We start from the raw sequence: 22,484 nt of genomic DNA on the forward strand, positions 1-22,484 counted from the left end.
TCCGTGTTTTTTAAGAAACCTCGCTTTGAGGAGAGGAGCTCCCTTACGTTGTTCGTTTCAAGTTTAGTTATGAGTGGTCAATTTCTCGCTGAATTGCCTTATTCTTTGCGCGCGCCATATGTCGGAACTTGTGATTTAAAGCTTCAGATGATCATTCAGCAGATGTAGTACCTTGTTTTCCGATTCGGATAAAGTTTTGTCTGCAGCGTCCGGTATTCCGTAAAAGATAAGATTATTTCGTCGAGACCGTTCTTCTGCGTCATCAAGACGTGAGTGAAAGGCACGTGTCTTTCTTCACGCACTCTACTGTGGCATACTGCTCTTTCATATCTTGTTGCCACTGTTCGAAAACTGAAGACTGATTTTCAACTTTCACTTGTCTGTCCTTTATTTCGGACATCGCTTCTGAAACAGACTGCTGGTGTTGCTTTAACTCAGATACTGTTTCCAATATTGATTCTTGCGCTGATTCAAATCTTTTTGTGCACTCATTCAAGTCCTTCATCGTTTGCAGGACTTCTGCAAGAATATCAGGACCCGGGTTGCTTTTGACATCCCCACGAAGAAGTAGCAAGGAGTGAAAGGCCAATATGAGTGCTTCAGGACACGGAAGCACGATAATAAAAGGGTCATCTGATCTGAAGCTACGACAAGGTAATTTGCAAAGGCAACTAACCTGCAGGACGAAAAACACAGGTGTGTAAGCCTTTGGTTCTTCCATTCATCGTGCCTCCATGCCCACTGGAGAGATAGTGTTCGATGCTTGGTCTTAACCCTTCTAGGGTTGATGACGTTAACGTCGCAGCTGCGCGCTGGCGGAACTGCAGATGGCACTCGATGCGTTCGGTCAGGTCCACGCAAGCTGTTGCCAGCAGGTGTGGGTCCGGAGCAAGGGCGACATCACAAATTCCGTTCAAGGGTGGAAGTTTATGCCAAAGGCCAAACACCGATGTGCCGGACGTGAGGACGACGACTAACTGCAGGGCGAAAAAACAGGTGCGTAATAAGTCTTTGGTTCTTCTGTTCATCGTGCTACAGTGCCCACTATTATGCACGTTCTTTCTACATCATTTGCTGTTACACCGATGGCGCGCAATTCTGTCAATAAAAAAAGATCTGGTATTTTACACACCAATAAGTTGATATGATTATGAGGTACAATGCTGTCAATATCCTTGCACGCAATGCAGGGAATGAAACATGAAGCATGGTTTGTCTTATGTACAAAGTTTATACATGTTTCTGATACACAGATGACAGAATCGTTGCAGACATACAAGTTTCTTCACACAAGCTTCTGAAACTTAGTTTACAGCTATACCGTGTTGTGGGTGCTCTCAGAGTACCACAAGCAGCTTGGCCTTACGACATTGTGTTCTGCTTCAACCAGGATGCAATGCTAGTGCTCTCATCATGCACATCATTGGAAAGCTTTATTCATCCTTCATTCAAAAATACCAGAAATGCCCTTAGGCGCTGAACAGATCTGAATAAAATTTGTCGGCCTTGAAAAAAAAAGTTAATTCTAGTTATTGTTGGAAGCAGACATTTTCCTGAAGGCCGTCATATTTAAGATTAGAGGCTTACTAAAAATTGAAGCCCGCTTATAATGCTCAAATCAATACAAGAAAACTTATATTGCAATTCGATAAATATCAATTGATAGAGTTCGAAGTGGACTAATTTACCATATTAATTCGTGCTTTACATAAATTTTCTATGTGACTTCTGAAAATGTCTTGATAAAGAATAACAATATTTTTCACCATAATGTGCAATACACAAATCCTGCTCATTTTAAACACTGCATAAGGCGCTTTCTACAGGATCATCATGCCCACTTCTCGTAGCAGAGCTAAGGCTTCTCAAAATTGACACGTAAATTTTGACAAAATATTTGGATATTTGTGAAAACTGTGCTCCCTATATTCGCTTGAATCTACTTTTTCTTTTACATTCAAATCAGTTCCACAGTTTCCTGATGAATAACTCCAATTTCACATGTATTCAAAAGGAGGGAAGGAGTTATCTTCCTCCTAACAACAAATACCTTATCATGCAGCAGTTATGCTATGAGGCAGTAGAGATCATTTTTAAGCAAATCATGCCATGTTCAGGGGGAAGGACCAGGGAATTAACTGGGCTTCAGCTATCATATGATAAAGCCATCCCACGCCGAGAAAGATGGCTATACCACTGACCGTGTTCCAAACATGTGCACATGAAAAGTTCTGTCAAGTGAAATGGTACATGTGTGGCATTTCAATGCATCTAAAAGATGAACTGAACTTTCTTAAAAATGAAAACAATATTTCTGGTTTTGTCACCAGCAACTGAAGTCCCCAAACTTTCCAGTCACTGCCTTCACTTTCTTCACTGGTACTTCAGCTTCCGCCTCCTTGGTAGCTGCCTTTGCAGTTTCGGGATCAATGTACTTGCCAACTCCCTTGTGGAACTCCTTGAGAACCCTCTTGGCTTTCAGTTTCTTTTCCATTTGCTCACTGTCCCCTTGCTTCTTTTTCATTGCCTCATCTTCTCTCTTCTTCTTCAACTCCTCGTCTACCTCCTCAAAAGGATCCACAAAGACTACAGCCTTTAGAATGACAATGTCTTCGATGGGACGATCCTTATTGTCGGTCTCGACAGATTCGATCGTGTTCAGTGCATCCAGACCACCAACCAGCTTGCCAAACACTGTGTGCTTTGAATCCAAATGGCGGCAAGACCGGTATGTCACGAAGAACTGCGACTTGTTCATGTTTGGCCCTTCGTTTGCCATGCTCAGCATGCCTCTGCCTTGGTGGACGAGGTTAGGCTTGAACTCGTCCTTGAACGGTTTCCCCCAAAGGGAATCCCCTCCTTTCCCGGTTCCCGTGGGGTCTCCGCCCTGTATCATAAAGTGGCGTATGGACCGGTGGAACTTGGTGTTGTCGTAGTAGCCCTTCTTGCAGAGGCCCACGAAGTTCTCGCACGTCTTGGGCACGGCGTCGCAGTACAGCTCGAAGTTGAGGTTGCCGTGCGTCGTCTGGAGCTGGACGTAGCCCTTCTTCTTCACCATGGAGTAACGCACCACGTCGTCCGCCAGCACGGCCGGTTCATGCGCAGTGGTGACCTCCATGACAGTGGACGTGAACGAGGCGGCCACGGCTCCGGTGGAGTAGTGCGCGGCGTTGAACTTGTCCGCCTTCCGGACAACTTTCTCCGTCTTCTCCGCCTCCGTGGGCGGCTTGTACTCCTTGTCCAACGTGTCGAGGATGGTGCGCGTTTCGGCGTTCATCTTTCGCAGGGTGTACTTGGGGTCGGACTTCATCTTCTCTTCTTCGGGGTCGATCACCTTGAGGTTGTGCTTGAGGTGGTGAAACCGGGAGAGATTGAACTTCTCGAGGTCGCTCGGGTCCTGCAGGGTGATGATGTCCTGCCTCGTGAACGGCTCGTCCGTGAGCAAGTCCTTGAAGTTCTTGGCCCGAAGGTTCAGCTGGTCGACGGCGTCGTACGAGAAGACGTTACCGGTCGTCTTGATGGCGACGATGTGCGTGTTTTCGTTGAACACCTTGTACAAGACGGGGCAGTGGTACTTGCCGTCGGCGTTCTTGGCGAAGTTGAGCCGAATCAGCTTTTTGGCGTCGATGGGCTTGCCGCTTGCGGGGTCGATGCCGTACTTCTTGACGAAGGGGACGATGTTCATGATGTCGTAGATGATTCCTTCGGGTGTGCATAGCGGGTGCTCGAAAGGCTGTAACGAAAGCGCGCAGTGGTCGAACGGCAGTCGCTTGAATTCGGAGCCTTCGGCCTGGCGCGTCGCATTGGGACGTCGACCGCCGTAGATCGTCGACCATTCCGTAGTCGTGAGATAGAGCTTGTCCTTCTGATGCTGTCGTTTGCCCATCTTGTGGATGTGTCTGTCTCACACTTTGAAAAAAAAAAAGGACACAAGTGGGACGTGAAGCACGCACGCCAGGAAAAGAAATCGTCGCAGAACTAGATCAGAAACTGTAGAAAGCTGTCGCGTCGCAAAACACTCCTGCGAGCGGCCATGACGTGATGTCGCTGCGCCCGCCGCTGCTGCCTTTGGCTACGGAGCAACGCTTGTTTCGGTTTCTTGTGGACACTGTACTTGTGGAACACAAATACGCCCTGACGATCCATTCGGGCTAGCTGTGTGTGCCGCCTACTCTTGCTCCCAATAATTTTTGCACCTGCACGTATCGAGTGTCTACGGTTTTAATTCTAAGGTTTAGTCTGGTTAACGAGCGAAAAAATAAATAAAATGGCAGGTGACCCCTAATCTTTAGATGTCTCGCACCTCGGCGTTGGTGTTCGTTAGGTTAAGCGGGCGAACGTCTCTCCCATATAGTTTCTCACTGTGAGAAACTCTATGGTCTCTCCCCTGGTACGACATGGAGGCGACAAAAGAGGGAATGTGAATGGATGTTATGAGCGTCCCCTTTGGAACGGGGCGGTGGGTTGCGCTCCAAGCTCTTGCAATTATACTGCTTAATGTCCTACCCAAGTTAAAATAGAGGAAGCGCAGCGCGCGCAATAGAGTTTCCTACAAAAATTTTTGTAAGGAAACTCTGTGGCGCGCGTAACCCGGCGAGGCGTAGCCCGCTAGCGATTGATGCAAGAATCGCACGCATGCGCCCTCTCTGGTGCTGACGTCAGAGTATGTAACGTGCGCGCTGAGAGAGAACAGAGGAGGGAGTGACGTTACATCTGCTCTGCTAGGCAGATGTTCAGTGTATGCCAGGCAACTGCTTTCCATTAATTAGCTGGTTAAATTCATGCAATCTTCTTGTGTGTGACGTCATTACCACCACTTTATACTTCCGGGTTTCCAGGAATTTATCCAAAGTCATGCTCAAGTGGTGGGCCTCTAAAGCCTACAATTCTGTGCTTTGGTGTGCGGTAACCAGTGATTACAAATTAATTCGAATTATTCCAGACACTTCAGTAACTCAACTTGTAACTAAACTTATGCTCAGATATCATATCTATAACGAAACCCATGAATTTTGTACGCTATATTTTTGTTCTTTTATTCTGATTTACTTTGAATTTCGTCCCCGGTCGTCTCAGGAGGTGAACCGGAAGTGCTGCACAAGAAACAAGAGTGTCACTCGACGTTCATGCCACTATAATAAGAAATTACCCTAGGCATTTCGTAGTTCTTGGTGCTTAGCTTGGCAATATGCCAGGTCAAGTGAGAAGTAATTTAAACAACAAAACTCATATGCGCAACTGCAATGTATACTCTCTAATGCCTCCAGAGCCGTTAAGCAGGCTGCACGTTGAAGGCGGATAGTCCCCGTGGGCAAGCCTTTTTACTCAGCGCGTGTCGTATGCCAAGTTTACTGATCTAATACACGTGCATAAGGCTACACCTAAGCATGCGATCTTGCGAAATTGGTTTGGTTGACAGTCAAGTGATCTCGATGCATAGTCACTGTAATCAAATGTTTGTAATATAGTGAAGCTTGTGGTTTCTCCAGTTTCACCAGCCAATTGACCTGAAGCAACTGGATGAGCTAAAAAGCAGAAAATTTCTTGCTCACTCTTTTTTTCCAGGGGATGGTAATTATTCATAACTGATTACAGAAACATCTTGTGCATACAATTTATGTAAAAGCATATCTCAATAAATATATTTTGTTCTGTTCTGATAAGAGTATAGAAACAAATGAATGTATGTATGTTGACATGGCATTATTTTCCTTGTTGAGGTGTCTACACAATACCAGCTTTCTATTGATGCCGACACTAAGTGTATTAACAATTGATTAACAGGTTGCCAAACTACATCCTTCCTGAACAGTTTGCACTAAAATGAGCTTCACAGTGTAGTTTAACCTAGATTTATGTCTCGCTAAGGATGCTGGACTTAGCTGGCATATACGTTCAATCCTGCATTCACTTCCTACTTTGATAAGTGATGAACATGATAAGGCACAACAGTATCTAGTTTTCTTCCCCATTTTTCTGAACAGATTAAAATGCCTGGAGCATGGAGGGGTGGGAATCACTTCCATAATGGATTGCAGCAGCCAAGTAGCTAATTAAAAAGGCCAACTTTTTAATGCAGAAGCATTATATGGCTCATGAGGCGAAAAATCCGGAGTTGGCGTGACCACAGGATGGTCCAACAAGGCTATGAACCCTTGACCTTTGGTGGGAGTAACCCACGACCTTCGGGATTAAGGCAAAGTTAATTGAGGAAAAGTTAAGGCACTCAAACCCACGACTTTTGGTGGGAGTCCAACCCTCAACCTTTCGTGTGAAATAAGGTGAAGTTAATTAAGACATAGTTAATTAAACTATAGTTAATTAAGACACTTAAACCTACAAACTGGTGCGAGTCGAAACCACTACCTTTGGTGTTAAGGCAAAGTTAAATTAAGACGATTGAAAGAGCACAGACATTGTGCGGTAGTCTGAATGCTTAAAGCTGGACAGTACTCGTGAGATCATGTCTGCTTAGCAGAAATCTAAAGTCCGGCACACCTTTCGAGATACCAGTCCTCAATATGTGCTACAACATACATTTTCAGTTTTCCAGTCAAGTTTTCCAAAAGCGCACCACAAGCAGTTTGGGATAATCTTAACTGGAATCACAATGCACTGCTCGCAACATTTTAAGGAAGAATGTCTCAGAAGTGTTACTAGTCTTAGGTTAAGCAGACACAATTTCCCTACAGTTTAGGTTTAGCTTTTCATTTGTGCCCTAAAGTAAACAATAAAAAAAAAGTCAGAGAACCCTTTTCACTACCTGTACACTCCGATTCCGTATGTCAGTGATTTCTGCCTTTTCCTAAAATTCAACTAAAAGGGTGGAGGAAAATTTCTAAAGAATTTGCATGAAATAAAAAAAGACAGGTTACAGGTATACAAAGAAATATACAGCCAAATAATTGTCTTTAACCAACGGAAAACAAGGAACACAAGTTAACATCCAGAAAATTGTATATTTAGCTAAGAAAGATTGCACCAACTATCAGAAACCTACCACAATCGTGGTTTATATCTAGTCTGAGCAGCAAAACATGTTATTGCACCACTTTTGTGTATAAATACATGCACAAAAAACTTTGCAGGGCAAAATTTCCAGGTAGAAAACCTTTTATGTGCAAGCTTCAACATACAAACATCACCAAGGAAACCCCTCACAGAACACATTTCAAGTTAATTTATTCATATGCCACGGCATAATGCTTAGATAGAAATCATTTATGCATAAGCTCCGTCATTAAACAAACATCACAGAGGAACCCCCCCCCCTTCCCAAAACACATTTAAATTAATTTATTGACACGCCACTTTACACAAGGTTGTGTGCCAGTCCTGTCAGAAGTTGCCTTTCCGCAGTACTAAAAGGCGAGTAAATAAGAAAATATCCTTGGCAAGGCATAACATGGGCTACAGCATCACTGCACCCATCAATTATTTTTTTTCTCATTCGTGCCGGAGTTATTTGCACCTGGAGTGCCGAAGCCCAGTGCATAGAGTGGAGCCGTTATCAGTGACGTGTTCCATTTGGCGCTTGCATCAATCGCTGTGTAGAGTGAATGAGGCTTTGGCAGGTTTGGCAGGGGCCGGGAAGAAGCACATAGCACTCATCAACAACTGTCGACTGTACAAAAAAATTTGAAAAAATAGAATCCTTGTGCGTCGTTGCATGCGGTTCACAACACTTTGAAGAACAGAGGCACCTAGGGATGACAGTGTCGACGCTGTCAGTTCTTCCCAGAATCCTCTTTTAGTGTGACCGTCCGGTTGAACACAATCTGGAAGAGGGAAAAATGAAGATAGAAAAAGAAATGCAATACTTACTTGAAATTAAGCGCCATTCAAAGACACTTCAGCTATGTGTGTTAGATCGTGGCACAATTTGAGAAATGGCCACGGAATGCTGCGCATAATCAGTTTTTTGTCCGACACACCCCACCTGCCTACTAAGGTTGACCAAATACCAAATGTATTTGATACACACCTAAATACTGGTTAGCGTCATTGGAACAGCTACTAAAGGTAAGCTCTTAAGTAATAGTGAGAATGGTCACGCAATGCTTATTTCAGCTAGAACAACAAACCAGGTATTATTCAAATTAATTTGGAAACTGGGCTGTGCGGACCTCTAGCATACCTCGCCACTTCTTTAGTAAACACAACACTTAACACCAATGTTACAATATTGCATATATTGGGAGCGGTACAGACTGAACATCGTACAATCGAATCTCGATAACTCAGACTTGAAGGGGCCCGAAAATTAGTCCAAAGAAAATGGATTTCAAATTAAGGAAGCTAAGTGAGTAGAGGACTTGCTTGCAACACTGCATTAGGCGGCGCATGTGGGCTGGGCTAACAAACGAGTGAGGAGTTCCAAAAGTGTGGTTTCACGGCAGCACACACCATGCTACTGTGAAGCCACACTTTCAGGCAAAATTTTCACAGCTTTGAAGCCGCATCTCAAGGCAAAATTCGCACATACCCTTCACCCAGACATTACTGTTAAATGTTCTTTATTTCTGGTGCCGGTATACGCGGCAAAATACGGTATTTGCAATGGGAGATGAAAGCAGCAGTCAGCATGTGGCCAAACTGCCGGATCGGAAGCACCACCAAGTGAGTTAGCACACTTCAGAAAGCACGATCGACAGCGCGGTACGTTCGAATAAACCATTGCAAATGATTACGAGTTTGAATTACTAAGCGCTTTCACACATTGAAATACACATAATTTTGACAGCACCACATTGTCAGTTCAAATAGATTAGAGGTTTGAATTAAGCAGCTTCAAATTAACGAGATTCCATTTTAATTACTACCACCTGAACACAGTTTTTCCTCCGAATGTACCAAAAATAGTCAAAGTACAGCCAATGTGTCGTGACATGATGGTGCATTTGCCTCGACATGATGGTGCATCTGCCTCTTGGGCACGGAAACAACCTGGTTTATAGAAACAAGTACTACATTACGTTAAGAGTGCTTCGATGCTCCCTGCTACCTTTTCCAGGGCTTAGAACTTAAAATTAAAAAAAGAGATAAGTAAAAAATGTCATGTCAGTATACCTCAACACCTTCCGATCTGTCATTTCAGGCCACTGGTCATTGCCTCCATCAAAAATTAGCCACCACAACATTCACATACAATGACTGTAGGCGTCCTTGCGTAAAGACAGCATCCATTACACCTTAGTCGGAGTCTTACCTTCTCTGGAGCACTGTCCTGGTCGACGCAAAAGTATCCAAGGCGCTCAAACTGGAACTTATCTAAGACGGAACAGCTAGCCAGCGATCGGTCAATGAGCGAGTCGCTGCAGATTGTCATGGCCTCCTGGAGATGGAAAGTGCAAAGTTATTACTCCAAGACTTCTTTCTTACCCTTTAGATGACCGAAAGCATAATGAAAAATTACCCGCAGTCCTTTCGGGCAAGCACATTATAATGGCCGACAATGAAACATGCAAAATGAAAAGCCCACCAAACAGAATCTTTAAAGGGGCCCTGAACCGCTTCTTATTGAAGTCGAGAAACGCATTTGAATGTAAATTAGACTATTTCAGAAATACTTTGCCACAAGAAGTACTTCCACGCATTCAGCAGAAGTGGAGTTATTGGCAAACAAACGTCACGTTAGCGGTGATTTCTTTCCTTCAATGGCTTGCACTGCGAAGGCTACGGTGGAACGGGGCGTGTCCACAATGCTCTACCTGCTGAACAGTGGCGCACAGTTCAAATTTGTTTTAGATGTCGACGTAGGTGCCATAATTTTTTATTTTGGTGTGTATGACACCAAAGTAAGGCCTACAGTGTAAGGTCCAGGCACCTCTAAAAACTTCACATCTCTGCTTTGCCGAGATGTGCTGTCTTTGATGTCTGACACTGTGCTTCGGTATCTCCATCCAGCAGGATTTGTAAGATCCAGCGTTGAAGTATTCAAGACACACACACATACACATGCTTCATAAATGATGCTTTGCGACAAACTAAGAGCACCGTTAATCTACTTTGGTGTTGTCAGCTTAGGATTGACAGCTGTGGAGCATTTGTTTCTTCAAGAATGTCAAAGACAAGCACAAATCTGTGCTCAAGGGGAAAAAAAAAAATGGTGTCTTGTTAAGTGCCTGTCCCTGCATTTAATAAACAGCCCTTCCATAAAAGCATCTCGTCATTGGCAAGCATTCAGATGTCTGCCATTTATGGCAACGGTCGGCATGATAGGAATATTATCAGCATGGTGATAATCAGCCGTTGAAGTCATCTATGCAGGAGCACTTCTCGCAAATACACGGGCCCAGATCTAACCAGCTTACAGGCACGAAAAACTTACGCGATTGACATCGCTGAGGAAGCCACCGGCTGCCTCGCTTGTGTCTTCTGGGTTCTTATGGAAGAATCTGAAAAAGGTTGCAAGGAAAATCCTTAAAACACAGCTGTAATTCAGCAAAGTCGACAAAGTAAAAAAAACAGAAAAGCACTCAAAGGCTTGAGTCCCACTAGGACCAGAGTGAGCTGCATCCAAAACCTACAATATCTACAAGTGATATGTTCACAGAATTTATGTGTAGCCATACTTTTAGGTTCAGGAAATTGAAAGTGCCACCTTCTTGTGAAGAAGGGTTCACATTTGTTGGTCACTTGCTAGAGGGGGAAACTAAGGCCTCACCACAGAGAATATGCTACCCGTTTCCTTCCTGCTTTTTTTTTTTTTTTTTTTTTTAAGTTCGCACACTTCAATAAATTGCCTGTAACAGTGCTGTTTCACCGTTTTCAGTGGGCTTTCTAAATGATGCAGAAATTATCAGCGTGTGGTAATGTCATGTCCAGATAGCATTTTAAAAAGATTCAAGAATGCAATTAATTATTCACTTTATGACACATCCTAAAGTTGCGAGGCTCAAATTGAGTAGCAGAGATGATTGCTTAGCGAAAATTTGACTAGCACCACTTCTGAAATATTTATTTTCGATAAGCTAGGCTTATGCAAATAGAAATATTTGGTTTGAAGTGAAGTTGAGGCAAACAGACATTAGCATCAATTTCAAAGCCAACAGTTCCTAGAGTTGTAGGATTTGCATAAAATCTTGACCTAAAGTCAGATGCCAATGAATCTAAAATGAAATAAAAGATTGTAGGGTTTTACGTGCCTTATGAGGCACGCCATGATGAGGAACTCCGGAACAATTTTGACCACCTAGGATTGTTTAACATGCATCTAAATCTAAGTACACAAGTGTTCTTTGCATTTCACCCCCATCGGAATGTGGGAGCCAGGGCCGGGATTCAATCCCGCGACCTTGTGCTTAGCAGCCCAACGCCATAGGCACTGAGCAATCATAGTGGGTCTGATGTATCTAAGAAAATTGGTTGCTTCCTAGTAAAATACAGGTTCATCTCTGGAGACAGTTTATTTTCAAAGTGCCACTATTGAGACATTTTCTTAGAACTCCAGCACAGGCCACGGGAACTTTTCGCTTTCACCTGTCGTGCAGTGCCATGATGCTGTGAAGTGTGAGCTTGCCTGCGCGATGCAGGCAGTTTATGCTGTGTTGCTTAACCTGTTCCATTCTGCATTTGCACAGACGAACCTTGTAGGCATGCTCGCCACTTTTGTGGTCCTCATTCTAGCTTGTGCACATGATCGGGGGACCGGTCATCGATGAGCGGCGAACTTCCTGGCGCTGTGCCTGCCTTGGCTGTTAGGCCTAACCAGCGCTGTTTTCCCGGGTGTCAGGCACCAAAGTTACGGTTTAATGCTGTGTCGACAAAAATCTATTCATAGCAACCGTACGGCCACTGAGAACAGGATGTCTGAATAATTGAGAAGGTGCAGAAATTAGTAAACGAGTGTAAACAAATTTGACTTTGCCTTGTCTTAGCTATGAGCAATACAATGTGACTTGCTCAGCCAAACTAAAGCTGTCGATTATACATGTCTTGAAATTAAAAATTTTTTTTGCATGTATAAGACGCACCAAAAATTTTGTAAATTTTTAACAGTGAAAAACAGGGTGCAAATTATATGCAAATTTCCCCTTGAAGTGCGGTTTCATGGTAACACGACCCATACTGCCATGAAAGATCCTTTAAGGCAAAGTTCTCTACCATTAGTGTCACCTAAGAGTGGGGAACAGGGCTGCTGGACGATGGAAAGATGTGGACGATTCGCGCTTCAACAAATGGAGGCTGCTTTCACAAAGATTTGGCCACTGCGTGCAATTATTTCTGCATGTTATCTGCGTGGATTGTTTCTTCTTTCGGGGTGTTGTAATTCGGGGTGCAGCTTATATGCAGAAAAGTAGATATATTCATTCACTTTGCATACTAAAATTCAAGCCGGAATGAATATTGAATAAGACAATATTCGATCAGATACTCAAAAATATTGAATATTCGTACAAGCTCACCAAAAACTACTAAAGAACACATTGCCGTTGCAGCTAATATCATCTTCAGAAGGAGGCTCTTGAGAAATTGTTAAATGGTTTCCATTTTCCTTTTTGATTAGCTACCTGGCTCCTGCAATTCATTGTGCGTGCATTGTCCGACTCTTCCGGTAATTTATCTGAACAGGTCAAATTGCATTTATGCACCATGCGATTTCAAAAATCTAAGCTATCAAACAAGTGAAAATACACATAAAAAGTATATCAAAGTTCCTGATCCCAATGTTTCCGATCTAGATGCAGTTATCCTGCCACAGAGAGCCTTGAGCATTAAAAATGAGAGAAAAGGCTAAGCGAAAAAAATGAAAGGATGAAAGCCTGGATGTTTCAAATACGCCGAGCCATCCGTGACTGTTGCAAAACGCCTAGTAGGCCGCAATGGCTAAAAGGCATTAGCCTTTATGCATGCATTCTCGCCTCTTTCTCCTCGACGTACGCGACGCCGTGATGTCTGTGTGTGTGTGCGTGTGCGTCAGCGCATTTCTCTCGACTGTGCCAGTGACGGTTGGCAAATCCGTTCAACTGACTTCCATGTATTGACCAGAGGCCGCTTCTGATTGGTGAAAAAAATTGAAATTTTGCAAGACCAATAGTCGATACATATTTAATTCGGTTTGCACTTGGTTCTAATCGTTCAAATTCGTTTCGAATTTGAAAATTTCGCATCTGCACACCCTGACACGTTTTGTCACATAAAAGTAGGTAATATAATACATTACATCGAATTACATGACGCATACATGCGTCTTCCTTTCATGTGTGATGCACTAAATTTTTTGGTCACAAATGTGAGCTGTAACAGAAGCCTTCTCTAGCCTTCATGTGCTGCCTGTTATGTATGAAATGGAGCGCAAACATTTCCTCCCCCATGCCACACCTTCAGTTTAAAAGCTGCTCTTGTATGTTTTCGCGAGGTTTGGAAGGTTCCAGGTCGAACTCCAAACTTACAGCCGGTCGTACAACCGCACTTCGCAGGTGACTGGTTTGGAGACCCAGTGGATGAATGCGCGAGGCTTCTCGATGTCTTCGGCTTTTTGGCATGTCACCTCCAACTCTTGAACGTCACCAGCAGCATCCTGCACGTGGGAAAACATCGCATGTAGAAAAGAAAATGACTAGGAGCAAAGTATCATGGGATAATTTTGAATCTCAATGATAAAAAAATGTAAAGAAAAGGCTACTAGGAAATAGTCCCTCACCATGATCCTTTTACCATTATCTGTTGTCACAAGATTAGGCAGAATCTGCCTGACACTTCAGTCCATTCACTGATAATCTCCTATATAGAACAAACTTCGTTGAAGGAGTGACTTGCAAAAGCAGCGATGTTCAGTACATCCTCCGCAGCACTGTATGCATTACAGTAAGTGTTCCAGAAACAAAGATGTTGTCCTCTTCCGTAATTAGCTTGAACTGATGCAAGCTACCATGTCAAACAGGCCCTCATTAAGAACAGGATGGCATATATATGGCTCGTTTGGTACAGAGCTACATAATGAATAAACGGTACAAGGATGAGACACAGCAAGCATGCATTGTTTTGTTGCTCTAAGTGTGTCCTGCCTATATGCAATTTTTTCATATCTTTAACAAAGTTTATTTCTCTGACAAACAGCAAGTTTCATGGAATGATCACATGGCTGTTTTTATTAGCAAAAGTTGAACAACTAGATTCCTTCTCGTACATCACTCTTAAACAGTAAAACAGCCTTGCAATGTTAAGGCAGAAAGCTGGGCTAGTTCAGTTTGAGTATTCTGACATACATACAGTGCTGGAAAAAAAAAGAAGAAAGAACGAGAAGAAAATGCAACACAGAAACACAGCTTGAAAAAGACAGGATGGGCACTACACAAAACAGGTCAGCATCTGTCCTGTCTTCTTCATGTTGTGTATTTACTTTCTTTTTTTTTTAGCATTGTGAATATGTCAGAACGCTTCAGTGGGACCAGTTACACCGCCAAGCTAGTCCACAAACAACTATTCTCGTATTTTTGTGCATATGACCAGCACTAAAATTTTTAGAAATTTAACAGTAAACTGGGATGCAGATTATGTACGAATTTCGCATATACCGTAATCCTCAAGACAAGGCTCTCTGCCATTCATAGTTTCATTACCTGCCAGGGAACCCCACCTCCTCCCCACCCTTGCGTTATGAACCTCCCTTCACCTGTCTTTCACGGTCGCCTATTCTTCTCCGCTTTATGGGTCGCCATTCTGTGTTTAGTAGTTAGCGAATAACGCACGTGGCGCTCATATGTCACCCATTCCCACGGCACTCCCTCAGTATGCACGAAGTGCTTTGTGAAATAGTGGTGAGCCAAATCACTGTTGGAATTTTCGGCTGGGTCGCATTTGATCCATCGCCATTGCCAATGCGAGGGCTTCTCCATCTGCGCTGTCATCCGCCATTGTGCGAGTGCTAGCTGTGAAGTGATCTGATTCATATCAGATATCATGTGACTGATTCATCCGCGATAACATCCGGCGTGTGAATCCAGCTTTCTCAGCATCGCCAAGGAACAGAAGAACAGAGCGGCTGGCTGAAGATGCGACGTAGACGAGTCGTGCATCCGCCAACGGAGACTGTTTTTGCTAAGATTTGAGCAGTGTTGCATGCAGGTACTTGTGTGGATTATACGCAGGGATATCTTTTTTCTTTCCGGGCTGTTGTAATTGGGGGTGCGGAATATATGCGATGGCTGCTTATATGCGCAAAAATATGGTATGCTCCCCCTCACTCCACTTTCAGAAATTTTCATCTCTATCAAAACTCAAATAAGCTGAAAATAACGCGGTTTCCCTCTTTACTGACCTTGATGACCTTGCTGACCGAGATGACCAGCCCAGTGTGCCGTAGGCCAACAGACTGTTTGAGCGTGAGGCGGCGAAAGGACTTGTCGGCGGTCTCCCTGAAGTCGGCCGCTTCAATGTACACCACGCTGGCAAATGTGACCGTGTGTGAGCCTCGCTCAGGCGAGGCTGGGAAGTCGGGCACTGTGACTGGCACCTCGGCATCCTGACCGTGCGGAAAGTTCGTGATGGTCACTTTGAGTGGCTCCACCACGCACATCACCCTGGGTTAGTGGAGTGGGACAGCATCACACAAATGTTTCACATGCAATAGTGCGCGTATGAGGAGTTTCCCGAACACCACCTAATAATATTGTTGCGAGGCGGAGACAAGCACAAATGTTGTCTATGCAAGGCGAATGCTGAAGGCACCAGCTGACACTAGAACATAGTGGCTGAAACGCCCCAGCAACAACAACCGTTCTTCATCATCGTTGCTTGTCTGCACATTCTGTTCTACATCGCGGCACTATGCCACCGGGGTTGGAGCACCGACCCAAAGCAAGCTATTATGGCCCGACAAAAGCACACACGTAGGACTTTAAATGGGAGACATGAACAACATGTCGTGATCCAGAACAGGATGTGCAGACAAGAGACGATGATGAAGAAGTGTCGTTTTGCTGGGGTGCTTCGGCCATTGATCATTGTGTCAGGGCTCATGTGGTGACCACTGTAGAGCTCCGTGTTGGTACCTAGCACCTCCACCAAAATGTTGCGAAGCGGAGACAAGCACGAATGTTGTTTATGTAAGGCGAATGCTGAAGGCACCAGCTGACATTACAACATGGTGGCCGAAGCGCCCCAGCAACAACACTTCTTCGTTGTGGTCTCTTGTCTGCACGTCCTGTTCCGCATCGCGACAATATTATCCAATCCTAAAAGTGAACAGAGTGACTTTATCACAAAGACTAATACGGTCATATAAGTTATGAACTGGTGCAAGTCATGGATTCAAATCACTATAAAGTTTGCTTTTGGCTTTAACTGCACTTATCTTTTAAGCTTTTGTTATCACTGTACATTTCGGCCCCAGCGGTGAGTGCTGGCAGTTTTCAATGATTACGTCTCTTGGGCCATAGCGCAGGATTGAAAAGTATACAGGAGGCTATGTTCGCATTAAGTGGTGCCTTGCGGAGAAAAAAGAAAGTGGCGCAGGCACTGTCACAACTTTTGTAATCTTTCGCTGCCCCATCTTTCAACATCCTTAAAAATTTTTCACGAACAGAATTCATGTTTTTTTTTAAATTGACACAACATTCAAATGTAAGATTGTAGAACGAGCACAAATTAGCAATCTTTACAAGAAATTCTGGATAGTTGGCAGGTATGCACTGTCTACTTATTCAGTCTATAGCCATGACTCACCGGGGTGCTGTCAGGTTTAGCGAATCCCTAACGCAGGCTTCCAGCAGCTGAGGGTCTACAGCTGAGAGGGACCCTGTCAGGCCCAGCTGCAAAGGTAAAGAAACTGAAAAGTGAGTTTTGTGTGCGAACACCACAATATGAAGTGAGCATTACATTTGTGCCAAGCACACAGTAGCTTTTTCAAAACCTTTCGACCCTTCACCTGCAAAGCGAATGACAAACAATACACTTACATTCATTTATGCATGCAACTGCTGTAATGATACATGGATTTAAGGCACAAGAAGAAGCGGGACAATTATGCTTAAATGAAATTCTTTCCTGCAAGACTGTATCAAGCTCAATATGCAAGACGAATGTAAGTGTTAGATTGAGCTACGATCATACCTGCTTTTACTAGTACCTCATGCTTAAACACTAAAGGAAAATAATAACCAGAAGTGAAACATAGTAAAGAGTTTTACAGAAACTCATCTGGCCAACTGGCATATAAGAAGATACAAACGCTTCTGGTAACTGACCACGTCAATGGTTATTTCCTGTTTTTGAACCCACATGCATTCCTTCTTCCGAACCACACATTACCAGTTTGTTGCTGATCCAAAATGTAACTTAAACTTGACTTGCTTAAGGACCAGAAGCCTCTTGTTTTTCTTTAAATACAGGAACAATAGCTTACTAGCAATACTACATATTACTCTATAAGGCTTTTGCTTTCTCCATTTGAACGTAGTGCTTCGCAATACATTCAATGTGAAACTACAAATGTGACCAGATATATTCTCCGCAGTCACCTAAACGTCATGCATTGTTCTGTAAGTGGCTTTTCCCACACACAGAGTATGCAGAGTGGTACAACGCAATGCAAAGGAGGCAAGGTTGGCAAAGGGGATCGGTCGCTTCACACGGCATGCAGGAGGTATGGGGCCAAGCAGAAACGAAGCATAAAACAAACTCTTTCTACAAATGATGTTTCTACAAACATGCGGTTTTCATTCCTTTAGGCTCTTGGTGTTGGTCAGGCATGCAACATCAGGTCCGCATTGTGATTACGATACATTCCTTTTTTTTATGTTTCCACCCTCTAAATCTCTGAGTTCACATTACATTCTGTTACAGTCAAACGTCTTTATAACGAAGTGGTTGGGGCCTGCAAAATCACTTGTTATACAGGTCACTTCTTTTTAAAAGTATCGCACCGCAAAGCTCACAATAGAACCGGGACAGAACTATTCCTTCGTTATACAGGTCATTTCATTATTAGAGGCATTCGTTGTAGAGGCACCCAAATGTATATACATGCAAAGCAGTCACATGCTGTTTATTGAGATTATGGGCATGGCAGTTAGTTAATGTGGTTAAAATAGACCACTTGCACTAGCCTTACCTTGGCACAAAAGTTATTGATGGCGTCCGGAGGAAACCCACGCCGCCTCAGTGCTGTCAGTGTGTACAGTCGTGGGTCATCCCAGTCCCTGGAAAAAAATAAAGGGACAGGATACAGACAAGACCAATTTTATCGGAAAGCTGTAAAGCGTTCAAATCATTATTAACTAGCACAGTAGACTTTAATTTGACTCTGGTTATTTTAATTTTTCAGTTAATTTGATCCTGGCTGAAAGTCCAGGCCGATGCCAATGTGTTTTTATGGGTCCAAACTTTCGCTAATTCTCTCCTAAGTTGGCCTTCACCAGATAATTCGAACTTGACCAGTTAGTGCCTATGCGCCTGACCCCTATGATGACTCCAATAGTAGTAGCGTCTGTTTCAACTGAGCTTATGGGGCAGTGGATGCGTTGAACACGCGTCATCTGCCATTGAAAACGCCTATTTTTGGGCCTGCCACCCAAGGAAGATTTTGAAGCAAGAACCGCAGCTAACTATGCATGATTACGGTATTTACCCGACCCAACACGCACCTTTTTTGTTTTCCAAGACAATTGGGGTGAAAATTGCGTGCGCGGTGCAATTTGACGCAAAAATAAAACCCTGCTTCGCAGCGCATGTGCGCTTTACCGCATAACAGAAAGTTATTGCGGCAAAGCTGACTTTCAAAACCGCGCGGAGAAGCTAACTTTGGGAAACCGGCCCCCAATGTGCAACACACATTAGACCCTTGCCCTATTTTTCTTGCTAAAAGAGCGGGTGCACGTTAGACGTTTACATTGTTTAGGAGGTTCAATGTAATTTGTACGTTCGGTTTTACTTCAAACACAAACAAGTGGGCGTACATTTGATTCGGGGAGTTGCCGGAATAGGGCAGTTATTGCCAACTGAAACAGTGATGTGTCTTGATATTTTTTCTGCAACTTGTTTAATCCGACTCGCCGGATAACTCGATTTATTTGGTCAGTGCCGTCAGGGCTGAGTTAATAAAGGTCAACTGTGCTTCCTGCTAGACTGCTTGCCACCGTATCCTCTAACGATCCTTGACTCAAAAGCTTTTCCTCCACTCAACTGAGCAGGACACAGTGCCGCTCCACAACTAAAGAAGACACTACATTCCTCAAGAATTGCAGTGGACTGTCACTGAAACGCACCGACCACTTCTGTCGAATGGTGGCATTGGCATCCACTTTCTTGAGTCAAGGTATTGCACTGAGTGGAGGAACTTTCCAGAATATGGGGGTTAGCTGTTTAGGCAGAGAGAGAGAGCTTGCACAGCAAAACAAGTCCATTTCTTGTCATCCAGGCAACTACACGCAGTCAGGTACCGAGTAACCTCCTAGCACGTTGCTGATGTTTAGTGCAAGCTGTAGCGGCAGTTGACTCTCCAGAGTCCCCTGATGTTAGTTTTCCCCACACAACACATGCGACGGTGAGGTGAATGGGCACTAGTTTTGAGCTGAGACGAGACATAGTGGAAGTGTGAAAGCAGGTGCAATCAGCCTAGGGACTGCACTCAAAAGAAGCCAGCATGCGAGCCCACAGCGTTTTAGCGAGATAGCGCTTGATGAGGATGCTTGGTTCATGCTTGCGCGACGAGGAGGCGTAAATGCATCATTCGTTGGGGTCTGCTAAAGGTGTGACAAATTTCTATTCCGCAGTTCAGTTTCGGTTTTTGAAGTGAGACTGTTCAGCATAGGGTCAGCTTTTTGCATTCTGGAACGGGTTATGCCCTGATGACTGGCTTTAAATATTGCATTATGATCAATCGTCCTGACTCTGTGCCAGTAATGCTGGTGCCCGTAGACACCAATGTGTCCCGTGCCAATGCATGCAAAATTGACTGAGAATATTATTGGCGCCATTTTGGAAAGGTTCCATGTGGTCTTGCACAGCCAGGGGACTCCTAATTTTGCAATTTCGTTTATTCCGAAAATCCACAAATCTCGAAACATGTTCTGGCTTTTACAGCTTCGAGTTAATGGGTGCTTAATATACCACTATTCTCATCAGAGCTACTGCTCTTGAGACACTTTGGCGTGCACAACAGAGCTCACAGCGCCCAAAGGAGTTAATGTGGAGTAATCTGTGCCTGCCTCACCTGACCACGCCCTGTTCGATGAGCTTGGCAATCTTGCGCTTGGAGACGACGGTGTAGTTGAGGTTGAGCCGGCCGTACTCCCACTGCACGGGACAGTAGACGTCGACAGCATTGCAGAGCCAGTAGTAGGAGGAGCGCCGCGACTGGAACTCCTTGGTGCACAGCGAGTGGGTGATGTGCTCGAGCGAGTCGCACAGGCAGTGGGTGAAGTCGTACGTCGGGTAGATGCACCACTTGTCACCCGAGCGCGGGTGCGGTACGAACCGCACCCGGTATGCCACGGGGTCCTGCTTGCCTTCCTCCAGGGTCACTTTCATCCGTAGCGTGGCCTCGCCCTCGTTGAACTTTCCCCTGCGCATGTCCTAGAGAGAGAGAGAGAAGGATTACAGTCAAAACTTGATTTAAAGGCCAACTGCAACAAAATTTCGCTCTGACTCTGCTAACGTTCTTTTTTATCATCCTGTTTTATTTTGACCAAAAGCTATGCAAGGTGAAAAAGGGTGTACCACAAAAAGTCCCAAAAGTTATTTCTCTTGATAAAGCTCCATTCTCCCAGACAACAGTGGAAAGGCTTGTGCAATGTTACATAAATGCGCACAGTGTTGACATAAAGGCCTTACAACACAGGTACAAATAGTACACACTTTCATGTTTTTAAGATACGAGCTCATTGAAAACTAATACAAATAACATTTTGTACAGAAAAATGTCTTAAGCAACATAATAATATTTCGACACAATTGCAACAAAATGGTTATGAATGTTAAATTGAAATGCGCTAGTGAGCAACTAGAATGCATGGAAAGGTCATGCACGACATGCGGGCAAGCACGAACTGACGAATGTATACACTAGAACCTCACTGATACATTCTCATTGCATACGACTTTCCGGTGCCAACGCTCACGATCGGGAATGCAAGAATGACCCAATACAGATACGTTTCTTATTTACTGGTTAATATGTCCCCAGAAAACCAAATCTTTCTGCACCAATGCTCAGTACATCGGCAAACTGCAATCGTATGGTATGTATTGCAGCCGCTAGATCCCATGTCAATGATAAAAGGAGTGAGGCATGCGTGATCGATAGCAGTAGGTGCCCGCTACGGCTGCTTCATCACAGTACTCACCCACCCATGTGATGTGGAAATACCAGCACCCACTCAGTTTCCTATTCCGATGCTCGGAACAAATCTCCTCACAAGCTCGCATTCACAGTTATCACAGCCAACCCTACTGCAATAAGCATCTTCACTTACTGTTTTACCAGAGTGTGTGGCATAGTGCCATGAAAAGTGTACTGTACGCTTCTAATAGGCGATAACCCAAACACGCTGCTGTTCCTTGTGAGTGTCATGTTTCATGCTGGCAGCATTGTATTCTAGTGTCACCCACCAGCTCAATTTTGTTTCTGTTTTCTGGCGCCTCCTTCAAATATATTATACAACACAATAGGAAAACAACAAAGCGGCTCTCGGGTAGCTTGGGCTCAAGGAGCTCCACACACACCAGCATCTCAGGCCAGCACGAGCACTGAGTAAGTACGTCAAAACTTCCTGCCAAAACACCTTGTCTGAATGAGCTGCTGACGCGAGCCAAATTCAAGGAATGCAAGCGTGAACTTGCCAAAGCCACAGAAATGACAATGCGCATATCGAGCCACTAGGGCCCTCACCAGCTCATGCGGTGGCGTCTCGTGCTTCATGCAATGCTTCACATTACGCTGATGCCAATTACAGTTGAGTCTGCCAAATTTTTGAGTGACCTTGGATTATATGTTTTCCCGGCTAGTACATATTCCCCCGCATTTTTTTTTTCTGAAATGTATGAACAAGGTCTACTGTACTATACTCGGTCAGTAAGTATCGGAATGCATTGAAATCAGCCTATCAAAATGAGACATGTGGGAGAACAGAAAAACAGACTTAAAAACCGAGCATTCAAGTGCACATTCAAGAATCCATTCCACTATGCGGCTCACATATTATCATCAAATTCGAATTGATGACTTTCATACCAAGAATAAACGCTACCTCGTCATCAGGGAGGGAACATTAACCTCGGAGCGGCAAGGTGGATGAGCCGTGGTCCAGGTGAGAACAACACTTGAGAGATACATTTGATAAGAGATGATAGTGGAACAAAAGGACACTTAATTTGAGAATTTTAACAGCACTAATACATGCATTCGCAAAGGAACAAGGACAAGACACCAGAGCAGCGCTTGTGCCTTGTCCTTGTTCCTTTGTGGATGCATGTGTTAGCGCTGTTATAATTTTCAAATCAAGTATGCACCAACTCGCCCAGAAAGAAGCTTTAAAAAAGAA

General features: G+C 44.1%; 2 protein-coding genes across 3 annotated transcripts in view; both read right to left on the bottom strand.

Annotated features, from left to right (window-relative positions):
- Positions 1-1,211: 1,211 nt before the first annotated feature.
- LOC126527768 (RING-type E3 ubiquitin-protein ligase PPIL2) lies at positions 1,212-4,082 on the bottom strand. The gene has a single exon (XM_050175638.3). The coding sequence runs from the start codon at positions 3,884-3,886 to the stop codon at positions 2,324-2,326; it is 1,563 nt and encodes a 520-aa protein (XP_050031595.1). The 5' UTR covers positions 3,887-4,082; the 3' UTR covers positions 1,212-2,323.
- Positions 4,083-7,095: 3,013 nt separating this feature from the next.
- The window catches only part of GlnRS (Glutaminyl-tRNA synthetase), a 31,936-nt gene continuing 16,547 nt past the window's right edge, over positions 7,096-22,484 (bottom strand). For both annotated transcript variants that reach the window (XM_050175635.2, XM_050175634.2), the window contains 8 exons: positions 20,156-20,517; positions 18,056-18,143; positions 16,669-16,754; positions 15,263-15,524; positions 13,395-13,522; positions 10,331-10,397; positions 9,209-9,334; positions 7,096-7,778 (listed from right to left, as the gene is read on the bottom strand). In XM_050175635.2, coding sequence (XP_050031592.1) covers positions 7,728-7,778; positions 9,209-9,334; positions 10,331-10,397; positions 13,395-13,522; positions 15,263-15,524; positions 16,669-16,754; positions 18,056-18,143; positions 20,156-20,517 — 1,170 coding nt within the window. In that variant the 3' untranslated portion in view covers positions 7,096-7,727. The remainder of the gene's footprint in view (positions 7,779-9,208; positions 9,335-10,330; positions 10,398-13,394; positions 13,523-15,262; positions 15,525-16,668; positions 16,755-18,055; positions 18,144-20,155; positions 20,518-22,484) is intronic.

This window comes from Dermacentor andersoni, chromosome 9 (genome assembly GCF_023375885.2).
Source record: "Dermacentor andersoni chromosome 9, qqDerAnde1_hic_scaffold, whole genome shotgun sequence".
Classification (NCBI taxonomy): Eukaryota; Metazoa; Arthropoda; class Arachnida; order Ixodida; family Ixodidae; genus Dermacentor; species Dermacentor andersoni.

What these genes read in the sequence shown, in the direction of transcription:
- LOC126527768 (XM_050175638.3), bottom strand. Translation starts at nt 3,886, where the DNA reads ATGGGCAAACGACAGCATCAGAAGGACAAGCTCTATCTCACGACTACG.